Source organism: Bos indicus x Bos taurus, chromosome 6 (assembly GCF_003369695.1).
Source record: "Bos indicus x Bos taurus breed Angus x Brahman F1 hybrid chromosome 6, Bos_hybrid_MaternalHap_v2.0, whole genome shotgun sequence".
In the NCBI taxonomy this organism is placed as follows: Eukaryota; Metazoa; Chordata; class Mammalia; order Artiodactyla; family Bovidae; genus Bos; species Bos indicus x Bos taurus.
The window spans coordinates 25,036,506-25,056,717 of NC_040081.1; the positions used below are offsets into that span (position 1 = coordinate 25,036,506).

The 20,212-nt window shown below is 41.6% G+C and overlaps 1 protein-coding gene across 2 annotated transcripts in view; it reads right to left on the reverse strand.

Moving 5' to 3' along the window:
• Nucleotides 1-20,212, reverse strand: part of DAPP1 (dual adaptor of phosphotyrosine and 3-phosphoinositides 1) — a 56,765-nt gene that overhangs the window by 9,918 nt on the left and 26,635 nt on the right. For both annotated transcript variants that reach the window (XM_027543989.1, XM_027543990.1), the window contains exon 4: nucleotides 3,774-3,904. In XM_027543989.1, the coding sequence (XP_027399790.1) occupies nucleotides 3,774-3,904 (131 nt within the window). The remainder of the gene's footprint in view (nucleotides 1-3,773; nucleotides 3,905-20,212) is intronic.

Sequence of the window (20,212 nt, forward strand, 5' to 3'; positions counted from 1 at the left end):
TACCATTTTGGATTATTGAGTCTACAGAGGCAAAATAAAGATAAATTATTTTGTGGAAGATACTGATAGAATTGAAATCACACTAAGAAATCATGCTACTGACTCCATCTTACCTCCATCCAAACAACATATGATAAATCTAGTATTTTTCTAAGGTTTTGATAGATAAGTGAAAGGCTGCAGAGAAAAGAGCTGAGCATACCAATTTTATTTATGGTCTTGGGAGGTAAGAAAGGAAATATCTATACAGCAGCAGATTTATTTTTTAAGTCTTCTCATCTAGAAGAAGAGAGTTAATAGCCCCAAATTGGAAACAACCTAAATATTTTAAAATTAAAGCATTAGTCCGGCTATCATCCTTTCTATCTGCCTGCCTTGTGTGTGCTCATGCCAGTCATGGCCAACTCTTTGCAGCCCGATGGACTGTAGCCCTCCATGATCCTCTGTCCATGGAATTTTCCAGCCAAGAATACTGGAGTGGGTAGCCATTTCCTACTCTGGGGTATCTTCCCTGATTTAGGGATCGAACCAGCATCTCTTATGTCTCCTGCATTGTCAGACAAGTTCTTTACCACTAGCACCACCTGGGAAGCCCTGCCTGCCTTAATTTTAGTCAAAAGCCATCAGGTGGGATAAACTGAGGACGTGTTCCAGAATGAAGCCTACTCAAGAGGCGGGACAGATAAAGGCAACTTGTGATTTTGGATTGCATCCTTATGCTCTAAGGCGCCTTACTAAGAAAACTGATGACTGACGCCTAAATGGGATCTGTGGATGGGAGTGTGGCACTGCATCAATGCTAATTTCCTATTAGAATCTGGGTTAGAATTCTGTTGATGATTGTCATGATCCCCCTACTACAGTGTGAGCTCAATGAGGGCAGAGCATTTGCCTAATTTATTGCCAACCCTCCAGTGCTTAAAACAGTCCTCAGTGCATTGTAGGCACTTTCTTAAAAAGTTTGCTAAGCAAACGAATTAATTAAATTCATCCTATCTCAGAAGCCCAACTCCATGTTGTGTATGAAATATATAAACAATCATTTCCCCAAATGCAGTTGCCAAAGGATGGTAAACAGTTTTACAGAAGCATCTACATTTCTGGGTGATAGGACACCTATTTTCATTTTCACTTCAAGCAAGAAGTTCTTTTTCCTGTAAATAGTACTTAATCACCTTCCTCCACTGCCAGTGCTTGTGCAAGAAGGGCATCTCCACAAGAGCAGGCAGAAGCCCAGAAGCAAGCTCTCAATCAAAGCTGTGAACTCCTGTGTTCAGCCAGGGGAAGAGAGTCCCTGATAAGACGGTGACTGTTCCCCAGCTGGCTGGTTCATTCCGTAGTGAGGAGTACTGTGACACAAGAATCCACTAGAAAATCTTTCTAGTTTTCTGTCCATATCAATGCACAACAAATGTCATGGACTTATCATTATACAGTGTGAGTGAAGACATTTTCAACTTATCCACTCACCATTGTTTCATTTTTTTTAATTAGTTAATTTTGGCCTTGTCCCTGGCCTGCAGAATCTTAGTTGCTTGATCAGGGATTGAACCCAGCCTGGGCAGTGAAAACGGCTGAGTCCTAACTATAGGACCCCCAAGCTACTGGACCCCCAGGGAATTCCAGCACTGTTTTTAAAATGCCATTATGCAGAACCTGCGTATGTTCATTGCTGGATCCTTGGGCAGGTGAGTCCATCTGACACCTGGAGTGGGCAAAGGAGGCAAGCAATAAAGCTTGCAGAATTTGATCCCAAGAAGGTTGTTTCTACCTAAGTATGCCCCATGTCTCATGCTCACACCAACTCCACAAGTGCGGTCTTATCTGCTTTCTACTATTGAAAAAGGACGCACGCAGTAGGGTCTGGTTTGATCGACCTTGAGTGGATATCTTTAGGGGAAGGTAACAGAGAAGAATGTAAAGTAAAACTGAGAGTACAAATGAAAATGATGGTGAAGTGATTGGTGGTGGGGTAGGATGGTGAAGAGAAAGGACAGGAAGAGTACTGCCAAGTCGCTTCAGTCGTGTCCGACTCTGTGCGACCCCATGGACTGCAGCCTGCCAGGCTTCTCTGTCCCTGGGATTCTCCAGGCAAGAACACTGGAGTGGGTTGCCATTTCCTTCTCCAATGCATGAAAGTGGAAAGTGAAAGTGAAGTCACTCAGTCGTGTCTGACTCTTAGCGACCCCATGGACTGCAGCCCACCAGGCTCCTCCATCCATGGGATTTCCCGGACAACAGTACTGGGGTGGGGTGCCATTGCCTTCTCCCGGAAAAGCACAGTCGACCGGAAAACAAAGACTTGGTTGGATCATGATGTATTGTCTGGTCTGTTTCGACTTGAAACTATTTACTGTCTTGCGTTCCTAAGTTTCTCTAGTTCAGAGGTCTTCTACGTCCCTTTGTGAAAAAGCTAAAACATCTTCCTCAGCCAATTTCCAGGATTTTTATTTTTGAGTGGACGTAGTGTAGTAACAATGTAATGTGTCGTGAACCTGATTAGCCTATAAAGCTACTGATTATGATTCCAGTTCCGGGTAAAGTCTCAGGCTCCTGGGAAGGGGGGACTCCGTGCAGGTAGCCAGCCTCCTGTCCGATGATTCTAGGATAAAGGTGAGCAGAGCATGCACAGAGGACGGGGTGTTAGAGGAAGCTAGAAGGGGTCAAGAGGGCTTTCTGGAAGAGACTGATCCCAGATGCAAGCCTCTAAGGATGAGGGAACAGCAGAGATGTTGGCAGGGTTTCAGATGCAGGGAGGAGAGGAGGAGCATTCAGAAACGCGGGGTCTTCCAGCGTGAATGTGGGACAGAAGCATAAGGTCAGGCCAGGGAGAAGAGGAGGATCCAGGCGGATGAAGACAGTGGCCATCCGCCGAAAACTGTTAAGCTGGAAGTCACGGTAAATCTGCTTCTCAGGAGAGATGTCTCTGGTGGCAGGGTAGAAGAAGTACGGCCGCAGAGACAAAAAAGTCATGCATGTTTTCATTTAATCTATAGCTAAATACGTATAATGATTGCTATCTAGAACTAGTGCTTGACATTTCATTTAGGTGTGATCCTCTTTATCATGAGGACACAGCCAGATACCTTATAGGAGAGCATGCAGCCAATGAGAAAGAGGAAAGGAATCAGGGCGCCCTGGGCACAGTGAAGGGAAGAAGGTGCTGGAGAGGAATCTTTGCAGGGTCACAGCTCACAGAACAAACGTCAGTGGACTCCAAAGAGAGCAATGAAAGCCCCCACTGCACTGAAAGTGGACAATGGCTCACATGCTACAAAGGAGTCCAAATGCTTCTGTCTGGATCCTTCATTTAGTGAAGGAAAAACATAAGCAATAAAAAGGCCAGGGAAGAAAATAATATCCTGAGAATTTATAGTAAAGGTGGAGAATCTTTTTCTTCCAGAGAAAGTTGAAATGTAAAATAACTTTTTTTTTTTTAATGAATTTATAGAATAACCGTTTAGACAACTGTGTGACCATAAACATCTTTCGCACATTCTACCATGAACTTGTTTGGTGAAGTAAGGACAGGATTTAAGTGCCATTTTTGAAATCTTTAAAATCCTATCACTATCGCATTTTAATTTTTTTTTTTTTTTTACACTTTACCCTGGACCACATGAGCCATAGGCTTAGAACTTTACGTTCCTTTTCCAGTTTTATATCCCAAGGTAGAATTTTATGTGAACAAAAGTACTGTAAAATGTGTGTAACTTATTGCATGTTATTGCTTTTGGACAGTGAGCCCGGTGGGCAGATGGATGGCCACTTACAGAAGGCGCAGTGGGCACCAGGTCATTTTCTGATCTTCCCGTCTGCATTGCTGTGTGAACCCGGACGGATTCATAAATGGATGGTTCTTCCACTTTTTTGGGATAGGGGTGTTTCAGAACAATCAGAGTGCCTGCATGTAGACCAAAAAAAAAAAAAAAAAATCGAATATAAGCCCCAAAAAGAGAGTCCAAATGCTAACACCAGATCACTGTGCCTGGATCATAAAGTTTCTTGTTTTACATGGATTCACTGACTCACTGTCTCAACATTTATCAAGTACAAACTACATTCCAGGCTGTTAAACTGAACACTGGAGATATAAAGCATTGTGAGATAATTTCTGCCCTTCTAGTCTAGGACAGAATTAGCCATGAATATAGTCATTTAACTGAATAGGGTGATGAGACCACCGTCAGCAGTGTGAACCAAGCATGCTGGTTGTGCATGTGGTAACTCTGCTTTTTAGGAGAGATGTCTGTAGGTGGCAGGGTATAAAAAGTACCACAGAGACAAAAAAGATCATGCATAAGAAGTGCAGTTCTATAGAATGCTCTAGAAATGTTTTCCTAGGGGAGGCAACACCATTAGACTCCATTAGACCTTAGCAATAACTGTTGGTTTTCCAGGTGGGCTTTATAAAAGTTGTGCAAACAAAACCACACAATGTACCAGGTATAGGAGGATTTATTCCACTGTTCTACTTTGTACTATTTTCAGAACAGCTTGTAACAAATCCATGGACCTAAAAAATATGAGCTCATAGCATTTTCCCTACTGTCTCCTACCACCCCATTGACAGCTGAAGGAAAAGAAGGCTTTGCTTTTCTTTGGTGGATATGAAGTGAATAGGCTAAGGCCACTGTGTAATTACCTTCACTTCCATATGAAGGAGGTGGTCCAGGCAGAAAAAGCCCACCCCACCCCCAGCCTGTGGGGGCCAGGTATTGGGGGCTGAGAGCTTTCAACTCAACACTGATATTTCCCCCTTCTGCATCCTTCCCTTCCCCTGATCAATCAGTCAATGAGAAACTAGAAAGTGACTACAAAAAGAGTAAGTTAAGGGTTTTCTCCCTTTTGCTCTGGCTTCTTGGGTTTTTGTTTTTTTTCACTTGGGTCTTTCATACGGAAGGTCCAGGATTGTACCAGACACTGGGTGAGATGCAAAGATTTCAGTAGTTGATTCAACACATATTTCCTGAGCTCTCCTGAGTGCCAGGCACTTGTATAGGCCCAGGGGATATAGCAGCAGACCAAGGAGACACAGCATTCACTCTCATGGCCACAGAGACAGAAACATTTTGGGAAAAAAAGAGAAGTCAGAGAATTGTTATGAAAACCCTAACAAAGCAAAGTGAAGGAATGAAGAGTGAAAAGAGAAAGGGGTCTGGGTAGCGTGGTATTTATATCAGGTCAGGGAAATCTTCTTTGATGGGTGACAGAAAGCTCACAGAAAGTATAGACTTTGAATTGGAGTGAAAAAGACGCAACAAGGAAAGGAAAATACCTCTTCTGCAGTTAAAAAAAAAAAAAAAAAACATAATAATGATAAACCTACAAACAAAGCAAAATCTTTCTATGAGATTTGAGTAGAGACAGTGAACTGACTGCAAAAACAGAACAATGTCTTCTGACACAGGGGCCCAGATAAGGCCCTGCTGGAAAGTGAAAGGGTCACTGAGAACAGCCAAAGAGGGGGACCCCAAACAGTGGCCTCCTCCTCGCTCTGCACCCAACTCATCTCGGGAGCACTGGGATCACAGTGAAAAGTTGCTTTTGCAGTTCTCAGAAGGCCCAGTCCTGCTCTTGCACACTGCCTGCACTCCTTTCTGTTGAGGAGATTCTTTCATGAGAACAGATCCAGTCATCTTGGGACGAGGGGCCGGTTACAGGTTTACAGTCATAGTGAAAGCAGCAACACCTAAACCCAGAGCAGCCGTTGTGCAGGGCCCGTATGGATGCAGCTGTGACTCGGCAGAGGCTTGCTGAACTGGGGACCGGTTACTCAGGGACCTGCCTGAGAGAAACACTTTCTGGCAGCCACCCTGGCTTTGTGGAAAGAGCCACCATGGCACTTAGCCCCTGTTGCTTTGGACATTCTATTCCAAGCTTCTCTTTCTTCCTCTGACAAGTGAGAATGATTACCCTTTCTTCATGAAGCTGTTTTAAGCTCCAAATAAAGACGGGCTTGTGAAAGGGTTATAAAAATGTTAGATGTTGTTACGTTCTGATATATTTTTAAATTCTTAAGTGAAATTCCAGTGAGCACCATCTTTGGGAACATGGATTTTAAAATTAGGTAAAAAAGACCTAAATGGAACTATGTGCTAAGAATAACCATGGCAGTAGTCTAGAGAGTCACTGACTATAGCACTCAGACAGACGCCTCTGAACACTTCCGTCTGACAGTGGAGGAGAAGACCGGAGCTCAGGTCTCAATGCAGCTCACAAATTAGAAAAGAAATGTGAAATCTTGTGCTTCATCTTCAAGTGACGTGAAGTCGCTCAGTTGTGTCCGACTCTTTGCAATCCCAGGACTGTGGACTGCCAAGCTCCTCTGTCCATGGGATTTTCCAGGCAAGAATACTGGAGAGGGTTGCCATTCAAATTCAAAGTTGATGCTAAATTATTATCCTATTCATATGCTTAATATGAAAATAATATTTTAAATGATGCCCTAGAAAGATGCCCCTGGTCAATCCTGTCCTTTTGCATAGAACCAAGCATCACCCAGGTATATACTTGCTTATACTAGTTTCCTATGATGTTGAAGCTGAAGCTCCAATACTTGGGCCACCTGATGCAGAGAGCTGACTCATTTGAAAAGACCCTGATGCTGGGAAAGATCAAGGGCAGGAGGAGAAGAGGACAACGGAGGATGAGATGGCTGGATGGCATCACCGATACAATGGACGTGGGTTTGAGTGAATTCCAGGAGTTGGTGATGGACAGGGAGGCCTGGCGTGCTGCAGTTCATGGGGTCGAAAAGAGTCGGACATGGCTGAGCCACTGAACTGAAGTGAACTGATTGCTGCTGTAACAAATCATCACAAATATAGTGACGTAACTTGACTTGATTATCCTAGAGTTCTGGAGGTCAGAAGTCTGAAGTGGGTCTCATAATTTAAAGGGAAGGTATTGGCAGAACTGCTTTCCTTTTGGAGGCTCTCAGAGACCATCCTTTCCCTTGCCTTTTCTAGCTTCTGTAGGCTGCCCGCATTCCTTGATTGGCGGCTCCGTTCCTCCATCTTTAAAGCCAGCAGCAGTGGGTCAGGTCCTTCTCATGCTGCTGTCTCTCCAGGTCTCCTTCTCTGCTTCCATCTTATAAGGACCACTGTGATCATAGTGGATGCTCCTGGGCAATCCAGGATAAGCTCTGCATCTCCAAGTCAGATAATTAGTAGCCTTAATTCTATCAGCAAATTTAATTCCTTTTTGCCATGTAACATAGCATTTACACTTCCAGGGAGGGATATGAACACCTTTGAAGTGGGGAGGCATCATTATTCTGTTTACTACAGTATCAGTTTCTGGGTGGTAAGCTTAGCCTCAGAGTCCTGTTGTGCTGCAGTGTAAGGATCTCTGGGCCAGGGTTGCTGCCTGAGCCTGCAGTGCTGTAATCACTTGGGACCATAAAGCCGTTGCGTTTCCAACACACACATTTCCAAGCCCTGTGAGTCCTTTCAGAGAAGGTATGGTGTCAAATTTATCTTTGTATTCCTACCTCCTGATACAGTTTCTGACATGCTGCTAAGTCACTTCAGTCGTGTCCGACTCTGTGTGACCCCATAGACAGCAGCCCACCAGGCTCCCCCGTCCCTGGGATTCTCCAGGCAAGAACACTGAAGTGGGTTGCCATTTCCTTCTCCAATGCATGAAAGTGAAAAGTGAAAGGGAAGTCGCTCAGTCATGTCTGACTCTTCGCAACCCCATGGACTGCAGCCTACCAGGCTCTCTGTCCATGGGATTTTCCAGGCAAGAGTACTGGAATGGGGTGCCATTGCCTTCTCCGAGAGTTTCTGACATAGGGAAAGCTTAATGAGTGAATGAATGAATGAACAAATGCCACAGTAATTCAGGTGTAAGGCAGGGAAGAACATGAAATGAACCAGGCTTCCAGGTCCACAGTTAGCTTGGCCAGGGCAAGGACAGGACAGGACAACAAACCCAAGTTCAGCTCTCCAAATCTCCATTGTGCTGTGCTTAGTTGCTCAGTCATGTCCGACTCTTTGTGACCCCATGGACTGTAGCCTGCCAGGATCCTCTGTCCATGGAGATTCTCCAGGCAAGAATACTGGAGTGGGTTGCCATGCCCTCCTCCAAGGGGATCTTCCCACCCAGGGACTGAACCCAGGCCTCCAGCATTACAGGCAGATTCTTTACCAACTGAGCCATCAGGGAAGCCCAAGAACACTGCAGTGGGTGGCTTATCCCTTCTCCAGGGGATCTTTCCAAGCCAGGAATCGAACTGGGGATTCCTTCATTGAAGGCAGGTTCTTTACCAGCTGAGCTACCAGGGAAGCCCCATATCTCCACTGGGAGCACTCAAATTCTATTTTGAAAACTTCCTCTGAAGTTTAATCAATGAGTAGCTAAATTAATGTAAATGATACTGAGTCAATCAGGAAAGCAGAACTGACATATTAATTTTAACTACTAAGACTATGCGTGAGGCTAGTTTGAACGGTGTCATGAAGAAAATAACAAGCTACTTATAAAATTCAAGCTTCCACTGATACAAATCTGGTCTCCTGAGAGACATGTCTCCTTAGCCAACCATTCTGCCCAAGAAAGGGCCAATATATGGACTTCTTGGCATGGCTTCGAGGCTTACAATGATTTCCTCTTTTCTAAACACCATCCCATCCCCTTACACAGAGGTAGACCTCCAGAGATCCTAGCTCTCCCCAATAAACACCTAACCTGGACTCACTCATTGGACTGACCCAGGGATCTGCTTAATCACTTCTCTGGAGAGATGGTTCACTAACTTCAGTTTCTGTTCACGAAGGAGACTGTTGTTTCCTGCCTTTGACATGAAAGCTGGTTTCAGAAGCAACTCCATGAAGGCACAGTTTTGAGTTGATCAGAGCATGAGGAAGGCAGGTATTTCAATGTGCTGAAAGCTTCAGAGTAGCCTCATGATCACTTGGCTGATTCCTTGTTGTCTCTTTCTGTTTCTCTTGCCCTTAAATTTTGAATGGGAATACGAATATCTTTCCAAAAAATTCCCAGTTTTCTCCCCGTATCTTTTTTTAGAGAAGTTCGGCTGGCTAGGGTTAGTTTCTGTCATTGGCAATTGAAAGAAACTTATCTAATGTAGACATCACAGACTTATTAAGTTAGAAGATTCAAGGTTCATGACAGCATGCTGACTTCATAAGAAAGAACTCTGGGTTAGTCATATTCAGACCAAACAAATTCCAGGACTTAGAAGATTCTGACAAAGGGCAACAAAAGGAGGCAGGGGCTGGTAGAGAGAGAAGAAAGATCTGCAACTACAGGTTGGAACCCTGGCTGTGTTTCACTTCAGTTTCCGAACTACATGAAGGAGATTGTTGTTTCCTGCCTTTGACATGAAACCTGGTATCAGAAACTCTTGGTGGGGGAATATTTTTGAACTGTAACTTACAGACACCTACTTAGGCTATAGTACTATGAGATTGCATTGAAAGACTCCTTATCTTATATTCCAGCAGGAATTCCGAAAATAAGTAAGGACAGTCTCAAGCCTCAGGCACTGGTTTGCTATCTAAACTAGAGTATAGTGCAGGGCACACATAGCTCCCAAAAAGGAAACTTTGTTTAGAATATTTCCTTTTTCCACTGAAGTGAGCGCTGCCACCAGGTTCCCCACCTAGACTGGAAGACGGCTGGAGGGCAAGGACGATACCTGTTTCATCGCTATATTATCAGTGGCCAGCAGTGCCCAGCTCATAACTGATTCTCAATACAAATGATTAATTATGAATTACATTAAAATAGATCATATCCATCTATGTTTCATTATTGCCCTCAGGTTCAGAAAACAGGCTTTCCTGCTGCATATGCATGGCAGATTCCTCCATCTCCTCCGGCTAATACAGGGTAACTTTCTAGGGGAGTTAAAAGAATATTGAAGATCTTTCTGTTTTCTTCTTTGCTACCTGCTCTGCAAATGGACTTGAACTCATCATAAAATAGTGCTAGTAAAATCACGTTTGTTTACACATGAAGGAGTTTTAATATTTGATTTCTAGTCTCATAGGGAGAAATACACTGAGTTAAGAAAAGCAGACGTGACAGCCAGGGCAAGAGAAGATTCTGTTATAATATCCAAGGCAAATCAGTTGGAGTACTTGATTCTACCTTTCATATGAGTGCACTATGGAACTGACTTAAAATTTGAAGAAGACATCTCAAAGATTTAATGAAAACATTAATCCAATTGTCCCTCAACCAACGCTTCATGATATGTCAAAAAATATATAGCTCTAGCGTATAATTTGGAGAAGGCGATGGCATCCCACTCCAGTACTCTTGCCTGGCAAATCCCATGGACAGAGGAGCCTGGTAGGCTGCAGTCCATGGGGTTGCAAAGAGTCGGACATGACTGAAGTGACTTAGCAGTAGCAGCAGAAGCATATAATTATTGGAATGAATTACCATAAAAAGGCTTCTTAAAGTAACATTAATAATGATTATTTCTGCCATGCTAAGAATTATTATAAATATCATTATGCTACATGCCTAATCTCATTCAGTCTTCACAGCAAGTCATTAAAGTATCAACTATTACCATCAGCTCAATTTTATAAGATGATGAAAATGAAGCTCAGTGAGGTTACATAATTTGCCTGAAGACACACAGCTGGTACATAGCAAAGGCTGGAGTTAGACCTGAGGTTCACATGTTTACACATCATACCACCCATTTTTCTTAGCCTTCGTGTTAATCACCACCATGGAAACTCTCTATGGCATGTGAAATGTACTTTGGTTATTGTGGACAAGAGAATCACGTGTATCAATCAAAATTTGATGAAATGGATTCTTCAAGATGCAACTTAAGAAAAGAAAATGAGAGTTTTTACTTCAACGTTTCTCACCAGACCTCAGTTTCTTCATTTGTAAAGGAGTAATTAAAAGGTCTCTGAGCTCCCTTCCAATTCCAACATTGCATAAATCTGGTTAACTGCACAAGCCCAACTGAAGGTGAAGAAATATTAGGATGTGTAGTAACCAAATGTTTATCCTGTTTCAGTAAATGTGCAATATTCATCTGATATACTTCACTTCTGATGTCATTTTATTTTTGCCTCTCATTTTTCTTTTCCTCCCCCTTCTCTTCACACTTTAAGTTTTATTTAACTTTACTGTAGTTACATAGGCTGTTTTATATCCTTTCTGGAGAGGCATGCATGAGGGCCTAAGTATTTGGGGGATGTGTTCTAGTCAACTCTTTTTTTAAATGTATTTGATTATTTTATTTTTGGCTGCACTGGGTCTTTATTGCTGGTTCTCCAGTTGCTAGGGTGGGCTTCTCCTTGCGGTGGCGTCTCTTGTGGAGCATGCGCCTAGCGTGCGTGGGCTCAGTAGTTGCAGCATGCGGCCAGAGTTGCCCCACAGCGTGTGGGATCTTAGTTCCCCGACCAGGGATCGAATCTATGTCCCCTGCCTTGCAAAGTGTATTCTTAACCACTGGACCGCCCTAGTCAACTTTTTTTGTGTTTTATGATTTTCTAGAATAATTTCTCCAGTAAAAATTCATGTTAATAAATTGAGAATAACAATAAATCCAAAGTTCAAACTGAGTCATATTCTTTAGAACAAGGATTTTATATCATATCAGAAATATTATTATAGGCTTTAAGGAGACTGAAGACTAAACCATGTACTGTAGGCCTGCCATATCCTACAAGCATTTTGTGCATCACGTGGCATGGACTCCTAATCCGCGTGGGGACTCCTAATCCCCATCCTAATCCATTCAGAGCCATGCTGTGCTGTGGCAATACTGCCTGTAGTGTCACTGGGACACCAGTTTTAGGAGAACACAAAGGGAGTGGAAAGCACACAGGCTTTAGAACCAGGTTAGCCTGGATTCCAATCTCAGCATTAATGTTTTCTATGTTTGCAACTTGGGCAAATAAATTAAAATCTCTGAGTTTTTATTTCCTAATCTGAAAATAGGATGACTTTACCCATTATTGTGGGTGGTCCAGAAGATTAAATAACTTGGCATGTGTGAAAATATCTAATAGCATGCCTGGAACTTAGTAAAACTCTGCAAAGTTTTGTTTCATTCTCTTCCTTGCCTGCTTTTTACTTTTCCAAACATGCCTCATCTACAAATGAAGATTTGTGTTTCTGGCAAACATAAACTAAAGAAGTGACTTCTGGGCTTCCCTAGTGGCTCTGTGGTAAAGAATTCACGTGTCAATGCAGGAGACACCAGTTCAACCCATGATCCAAGAAGATCCTACATCCCTGGAGCAGCTAAGCCTGTGCACACAACTACTGAGCTTGTGCTCTAGAGCTCAGGAGGAAGCAACTCCCGAGCCTACGTGCTGCAGCTACTAAAGCCCAGATGCCCTACAGCCTGTGCTCTGCAACAAGAGAAACCACTGCAACGAGAAGCCTGTGCCCTGCAACTAGAGAGCAGCCCAAGCAGCAATGGAGACCCAGCACAGCCAAAGGTAAACAAATAAATATAAATATTAAGGAAAAAAAAAAAAGAAGTGACTCCTGGTCGTGGTTGGACAATATTCTAAGTTATCACCAATTATTTTCAGAAGTGTCACATAATTCTCAAATTAAAATTAATTTTAACTTAATTATTTTAAAATGTCGCCTGGATGAAATGGCCAGAGTCACAAAATAAAATAATAATAACCGTAGCAGTTATCAAAAGGTTGGGAATCCCCATATCAGAACAAAAAGAGAAGTGGAAATTTGACATTTAACAAAGAACCAGATAGGATCTTCAAAACTGAGAACCAATCACTATAAAGGGTAAGCACAAACACAGCACTTATTCTTTTTTTCATGCTAGTTAGGTGATTAAAGTCACAACACAGTAATTTATATAATAAATTGTAGATGACAATTTCATGTACAAAAGTATTGCAATATAGAGAAAAGATAATGGAAAAGGCAATTTTTATTTTAATACTATTTGGACATGTAAGCATAAAGATGAATGCTGGGTACATTTTCCAAGACAAATCTTAGTCAAATACAAGCTGCTGCTGCTGCTGCTAAGTCACTTCAGTTGTGTACGACTCTGTGCAACCCCATAGACTGCAGCCTACCAGGCTCCTCCGTCCATGGGATTTTCCAGGCAAGAGTACTGGAGTGGGGTGCCATCGTCTTCTCTGGAGTCAAATATGCGAGGATTCATTAAAAATTAATAATGAACCAAACATGTCCATACTAAAAAAAACTCATATTTTCAAATCTATTTGAGTTGAATTTAAAAGCCATGTACAAATATGAGTAGAAGATTCACATAACATCTTACTATTACAGGGCTTCCCTAGTGGCTCAGATGGTAAGGAGTCTACCTGCAGTGTGGGAGACTCAGGTTCAATACCTGGATTGGGAAGATCCCCTGGAGAAGGAAATGGCAACCCACTCCAGAATTCTTGCCTGGAAAATCCCATGGGCGGAGGAGCCTGGTGGGCTACAGTCCATGGGGTTGCAGAGTCGGACATGACTGAGCCACTTCACTTTGCTATTACAAATGAAAGGCAGAGTCTGAATTTAATAATTACTGAGCATGCATACAACACAAATCATTTTCAAATTATGCTTTGTACATATTTTGGAAGTAAAAATTGCCAGCAGCTTGCTAGTTGTTATGTTGTCCCCAAAGCTGCAATGTGGACGTTGGTATTGGTATACTATCCAAGCAATGCTGTGGGTCATGATTAGCGTTTATTCTTTTAGGTGATGGGGCATAACAGGGAAAAAAAATGACAAGAATCCTTCTTCTCATAGACTTTATATATGAGTGTGAAGATATTTAAAAAAATAAGTGGGTTAAAAATAGGGACTTCCCTTGCAGTCCAGTGATTAAGACTTCACCTTTCGATGCAGGGGGTGCGGGTTCAATCCTTGGTTGGGAAGCTAATATCCCATGTGTCTCGTGGCCAAGACATGAAACAGAAACAATATTGTAGCAAATGCAATAAAGACTTAAAAAATGGTCCACATCAAACAGTTGAAATATCTTATAAAAATATGTTAAAAGGTAAAAGGGCTACTGAATAGAGTAAAAACAAATGGGTACATTGTATATCTCTATGATATACTTGGGAGATGATTGGGTTTTGAGAAGGAGAAGTATCTTAAGAGAGAAATAAGAAGAAATTACAGTGAATGGAAACTTTAATGGAGATTAGAGATATTACAGCAAGGGAAAAGGAGACTTAAGAATAATAGAATCCTGAAGTTATTAGGAGGGTTAGATCTTATTCACAAGAATCTTCATTCTTTATTAACAAAACAGAAATCCTGGGAGTTTAAAGAAAAGAAAATAAGAATAAAATAGGGGAAATAATCTTAAAAGAGTATATATCCCTATAGGTTAACACTTTTACCTATCTTGAATGCGAATATTTTCTGATGACCCGGAACCAAGCATTCTGGTTTCACTCTACCGAAGACATTATTCAGACCGAAAACTGTAAAGCAAAAGCTTACAGTTGTTGGTTATTTGATTATCTTTCCCATTGCCCTCAAAGATAAAGTCTCTCTTAAATAAATTCACTACCAGGCCCTACAGAGTGAGGCTGGCCTGAGTGGGCTCTGGCTGAGACGCCTGAAATACCCAGCTCTAGTCCTTCCCATTCCAGAGATCAGGATGTCAGGACCCTGACAGGGTCTCATCCACAATGCAGGAAAATGCATCCCCAGGTGATCCTTAACCAAGCAAAAATTTTAATAAGAATTTGCACTTCATCTGATAGTGAGCAAGGAATCATTAGCTGGAGGTCTCCTGATCACTGGAAGCCATTTCTTTTTTATTAATTTAAAATTTTTTTATTGAAGTATAGTTGATTTACAATTTGTATCAATTTTTGCTGCACAGCAAAGTGATTCAGCCATATATATGTGTATATATATATATATATATATATATATATATATTCTTTTTTATATTCTTTTCCATTATGGTTCTATATTCTTTTTATATTTTTTTCCATTATGGTTCATCACAGGACCAGGAATATTAGTTCTCTGTGATATAGAGTAGGACCTTGTCGCCCATCCATTCCATATATAATAGCTTTCGTCTGCTAACCCCAAATTCCCAATTCACCCTTCTTCTGCTGCCCCCTGCCCTTGGCAACCGCAAGTCTGTTCCCTATGTGAGTCAGTTTCTGTTGCACAGACAGATTCATTTGTGCCATGTTTTAGACTCTGTGTGTAAGTGATATCACATGGTATTTGTCTTTCTTTTTTTGACTTATTTCACCTAGTATGATGATCTCTAGTTGCATCTTTGTTGCTGCAAATGGCAATGTTTCATTTTTGTGGCTTAGTAGTACTCCTGCGTGTGTGTGTGTGTGTGTGTGTGTGTGTGTGTGTGATATACATGTATATCACATCTCTGTCCATTCATCTGCCAATGGGCATTAAGGTTGTTTCCACGTTTTGGCTGTTGTGAATAGTGCTGCTATGAATATAGGGTACATGTATCTTCTTGAATTACAATTTTGCAAGAGCCAGCCCTTAAATGAACAAGAGTTTGGTTTTTAGGAGATGGAATCCCAGTTTCTGTTCACGGTTGTTCATAGGTCACAGTGCTGACTCTGTGACTTTCAAGAATCATTGGGATTTAAGAGCCATCACAGCTTCTGCGTGTGGTGCATGTTATCTTATTTCCTGAGGCCTATTACTCCCAGAGGACAAAGTAGGAACACTCACAAGTTATGGGTTTTGCCTCTTGTTCCTAGCTTTGGTGGCTTTGCCTTCAGCTGGCAGGGACAGATAAGAGGAATTTTTATAGTTCCTGGAATATAACTCAAGGGCTGGAAGCCAGACTGTCAAGTGCAAATCTATCATCACCTGGAGTCTATAGCAGAGGTTTAAATAGTAGCAAATTCCCAACTTGGTAATGAATAGAAGAGAGGAGAGGCAATGGAGAGGATGAAAATCTCAGTTTCCCAAGTTTTATTGCAATAAATAAAATAAATATTATAGTAATGACAAGAGATGCAGCAAGCTTTAGATTTGGAGAAATCTAGGAGTCTGGGTTACAGATCTTTATAATCCCTATTGTATTAGCCACAGACATTTATTCAGATGACTGTATTTGCTGGAAAAGCTTAACATTGTCCCAATGTCCCAACATTGTCCCAACCACCTAGTGATTGGATCAGTGAGAGGAGGTTCAGCCAGAAGTTACTGCAACACGTTCGTTTCAAATAAAACACATACATATGCACACAATGAAATACTACTTAGCCATAAAAAATGAAATCTTGCCATTTGCAGCAATATGGATGGAGGGCATAAGGCTAAGTGAAGTAAGTCAGACAGAGAAAGACAAATATTGTATATCACTTATATGTGGAATCTAAAAAATAGAAAAAAATAGTGAATCTGCCTGCAATGCAGGAGACCCAGGTTTGATTCCTGGGTCAGGAAGATCCCCTAGAGAAGGAAATGGCAAGCCACTCCAGTATTCATGCCTGGAAAATCCCATGGACAGAGGAGCCTGGTGGGCTACAGTCCATGGGGTCGCAAGAGTTGGACACGACTTAGAGACTAAACCACCACCATGGTGAATAAAATAAAAAAGAAGCAGACTCACAAATACTGAGAACAAACTAGTGGTTATCAGTGGAGAGAGGGAAAGGGGAGGCGCAGCATAGGGGTAGTTGGTTATGAGGTATAAACTATATGTATAAAAATAAGCTTCATGGATAATTGTATAGAACAGGGAATATAACCAATATTTTGTAATACTATAAATGGAATAAAACTTTAAAATTGTGAATCACTATATGTACAATGACCTGCCTCTTGAGAAACCTACATGCAGGTCAGGAAGCAACAGTTAGAACTGGACATGGAACAACAGATTGGTTCCAAATAGGAAAAGGAGTACGTCAAGGCTGTGTATTGTCACCCTGCTTATTTAACTTATATGCAGAGTACATCATGAGAAATGCTGGGCTGGAAGAAGCACAAGCTGGAATCAAGATAGCTGGGAGAAATATCAATAACCTCAGATATGCAGATGACACCACCCTTATGGTAGAAAGTGAAGAGGAACTCAAAAGCCTCTTGATGAAAGTGAAAGTGGAAAGTGAAAAAGTTGGCTTAAAGCTCAACATTCAGAAAATGAAGATCATGGCAATGGTCCCATCAGTTCATGGCAAATAGATGGGGAAACAGTGGAAACAGTGTCAGACTTTATTTTGGGGGGCTCCAAAATCACTGCAGATGGTGACTGCAGCCATGAAATTAAAAGATGCTTACTCCTTGGAAGAAAAGTTATGACCAACCTAGATAGCATATTCAAAAGCAGAGACATTACTTTGCCAACAAAGGTCCATCTAGTCAAGGCTATGGTTTTTCCAGTGGTCATGTATGGATGTGAGAGTTGGACTGTGAAGAAAGCTGAGCACCGAAGAATTGATGCTTTTGAACTGTGGTGTTGGAGAAGACTCTTGAGAGTCCTCTGGACTGCAAGGAGATCCAACCAGTCCATTCTGAAGGAGATCAGCCCTGGGATTTCTTTGGAAGGAATGATGCTAAAGCTGAAACTCCAATACTTTGGTCACCTCGTGCGAAGAGTTGACTCATTGGAAAAGACTCTGATGCTGGGAGGGATTGGGGGCAGGAGGAGAAGGGGACGACAGAGGATAAGATGGCTGGATGGCATCACTGACTCGATGGACGTGAGTCTCAGTGAACTCTGGGAGTTGGTGATGGACAGGGAGGCTTGGAGTGCTGCAATTCATGGGGTCACAAAGAGTCGGACACGACTGAGCAACTGAACTGAACTGAACTGAACTGATATACACACATATAGTATTATCCATCAACTACACTTCAGTTAAAAAAAACTTTAAAAAAATGATTTTTGAAATCTGCTGGTATGCAGAATATGTACCCTTTCCTAACTTGGAGAAAATCCAGACAGGAGCATGGAGAATGACCAGAGAGATTGAAAATAGAATCTAGAGGGAGAGTTTAAAAGAAGGGAGTCAGCTTTGCTTGGAGAGAGAAAAGAAGGCTGAAAGCAATAATGATACTGGCTTTGAAAGACACAAAGAGCTGCAGCTCATAGTCATCATTCATTCATTCACTCATTCACTCACCCAAAGTATCACTCACTGTCCCAGCACCTGGGGGACAAAGAGAAGGACAAAAATCAAAGTAGGTGAAACAGAGTCCTTAGCTTCAACATCTACTGCCCATTGCCAGTGCCCAAGAATTGAACAAAAATAAGTGCAGGTTGGGACACAAGTAGGAAATAAGCCTGAAGGGAAGAGATTTGAGAAATTAAAAAACTTTCCAGGCAAGAGTGAACACCAACATCTTAGAAATCAGTGAACTAAAATGGACAGGAATGGGCAAATTTAATTCAGATGATCATTATATCTACTACTGTGGGCAAGAATCCCTTAGAAGAAATGGAGTAGGCCTCATAGTCAACAGAAGAGTCCAAAATGCAGTACTTGGGTACAATCTCAAAACTGGCAGAATGATCTCAGTTTGTTTCTGATGCAAACCATTCAACATCATTGTAATCCAAGTCTATGCCCCAACCACTAATGCCAAATAAATTGAAGTTGAATGGTTTTATGAAGACCTCCAAGACCTTCTAGAACTAATATAAGAGGTGAGAAAAAAAAAAAAAAAAAGATGTCCCTTTCATCATAGGGGATTGGAATGTAAAAGTAGGAAGTCAAGAGATACCTGGAGTTACAGGCAAGTTTGGCCTTGGAGTACAAAATGAAGCGGGACAAAGGCTAACACTTTTGCCAAGAGAATGCAGTGGTCATAGCAAACACTCTCTTTCAATAACACAAGAGACAACTCCACACATGTATAGGACCAAATGGCCAATACCAAAATCAGGTTGTTTATATTATTTGCAGCCGAAGATGAAGAAGCTCTGTATAGTCAGCAAAAATAAGAGTGGGAGGTGATGTGGCTCAGATCATGAACTCCTTATTGTCAAATTTAGATTTAAATTGAAGGAAGTAGGGAAAACCACTAGACCATTCAGGTATGACCTAAATCAAATCCCTTATGATTATACAGTGGAAGTGACAAATAGAGTCCAGGGATTAGATCTGATAGACAGAGTGCCTGAAGAACTATGAATGGAGGTTTGTAATATTGCACAGATGGTGGTGACCAAAACCATCCCCCCAAAAAAGAAATGCAAGAAGGCAAAGTGGTTGTCTGAAGAGGATTTACAAATAGCTGAGAAAAGAGAAGCAAAAAGCAAGGAAGAAAGGGAAAGATAAGCCTATCTGAATGCAGAGTTTCAAAGAATAGCAAGGAGAGATAAGAAGGCCTTCTTAAGTGAACAATGCAAAGAAATAGAGGAAAATGATTGAATGAGGAAATGGGAAAGACTAGAAATCTCTTCAAGAAAATTGAAGATATTTAGGAAACATTTTATGCAAGGATGGACATGATAAAGAAAAGAAATGGTAAGGACCTAAGAAGCAGAAGAGATTAAGAAGAGGTGGCAAGAATACACAGAAGAACTGTTCATAGGTCACAGTGCTGACTCTGTGACTTCCAAAGAAGTCAAAAAATGTCCAAATGCCCCTAATAACTACCATGGTGTGGTCACTCACCTAGAGCTGGACGTCCTGGAGTGTGAAGTCAAGTCAAATGGGATTTAAGAAGCATTACTACTAACAAAGCTACTGGAGGTGATGGAATTCCAGCTGAGCTATTTCAAATCCTAAAAGATGATGCTGTGAAAGTGCTGCCCTCAATATGCCAGCAAATTTGGAAACCTCAGCAGTGGCCACAGGGCTGGAAAAGTTCAGTTTTCAATTCCAATCCCAAAGAAAGGCAATGCCAAAGAATGTTCAAACTACCACACAACTGTACTCATTTCACAAGCTAGCAAGGTAATGCTCAAAATCCTTCAGCTAGGCTTCAGCAGTATATGAACCAAGAACTTCCAGATGTACAAACTGGATTTAGAAAAGGCAGATGAACCAGAGATCAAATTGCCAATATCCATTGGATCATAGAAAAAGCAAGGGAATTCCAGAAAAACTTCTGCTTCATTGACTACACTAAAGCCTTTGACTGTGTGGATCACAACAAACTGTGGACAATTCTTAAAGAAATGGGAATATCAGACCACTATACCTGTCTCCTGAGAAACCTATATGCAGGACAAGAAGCAACAGTTAGAACTGGATATGGAACAACTGATTGGTTCCAAATTGGGAAAGGATTACATCAA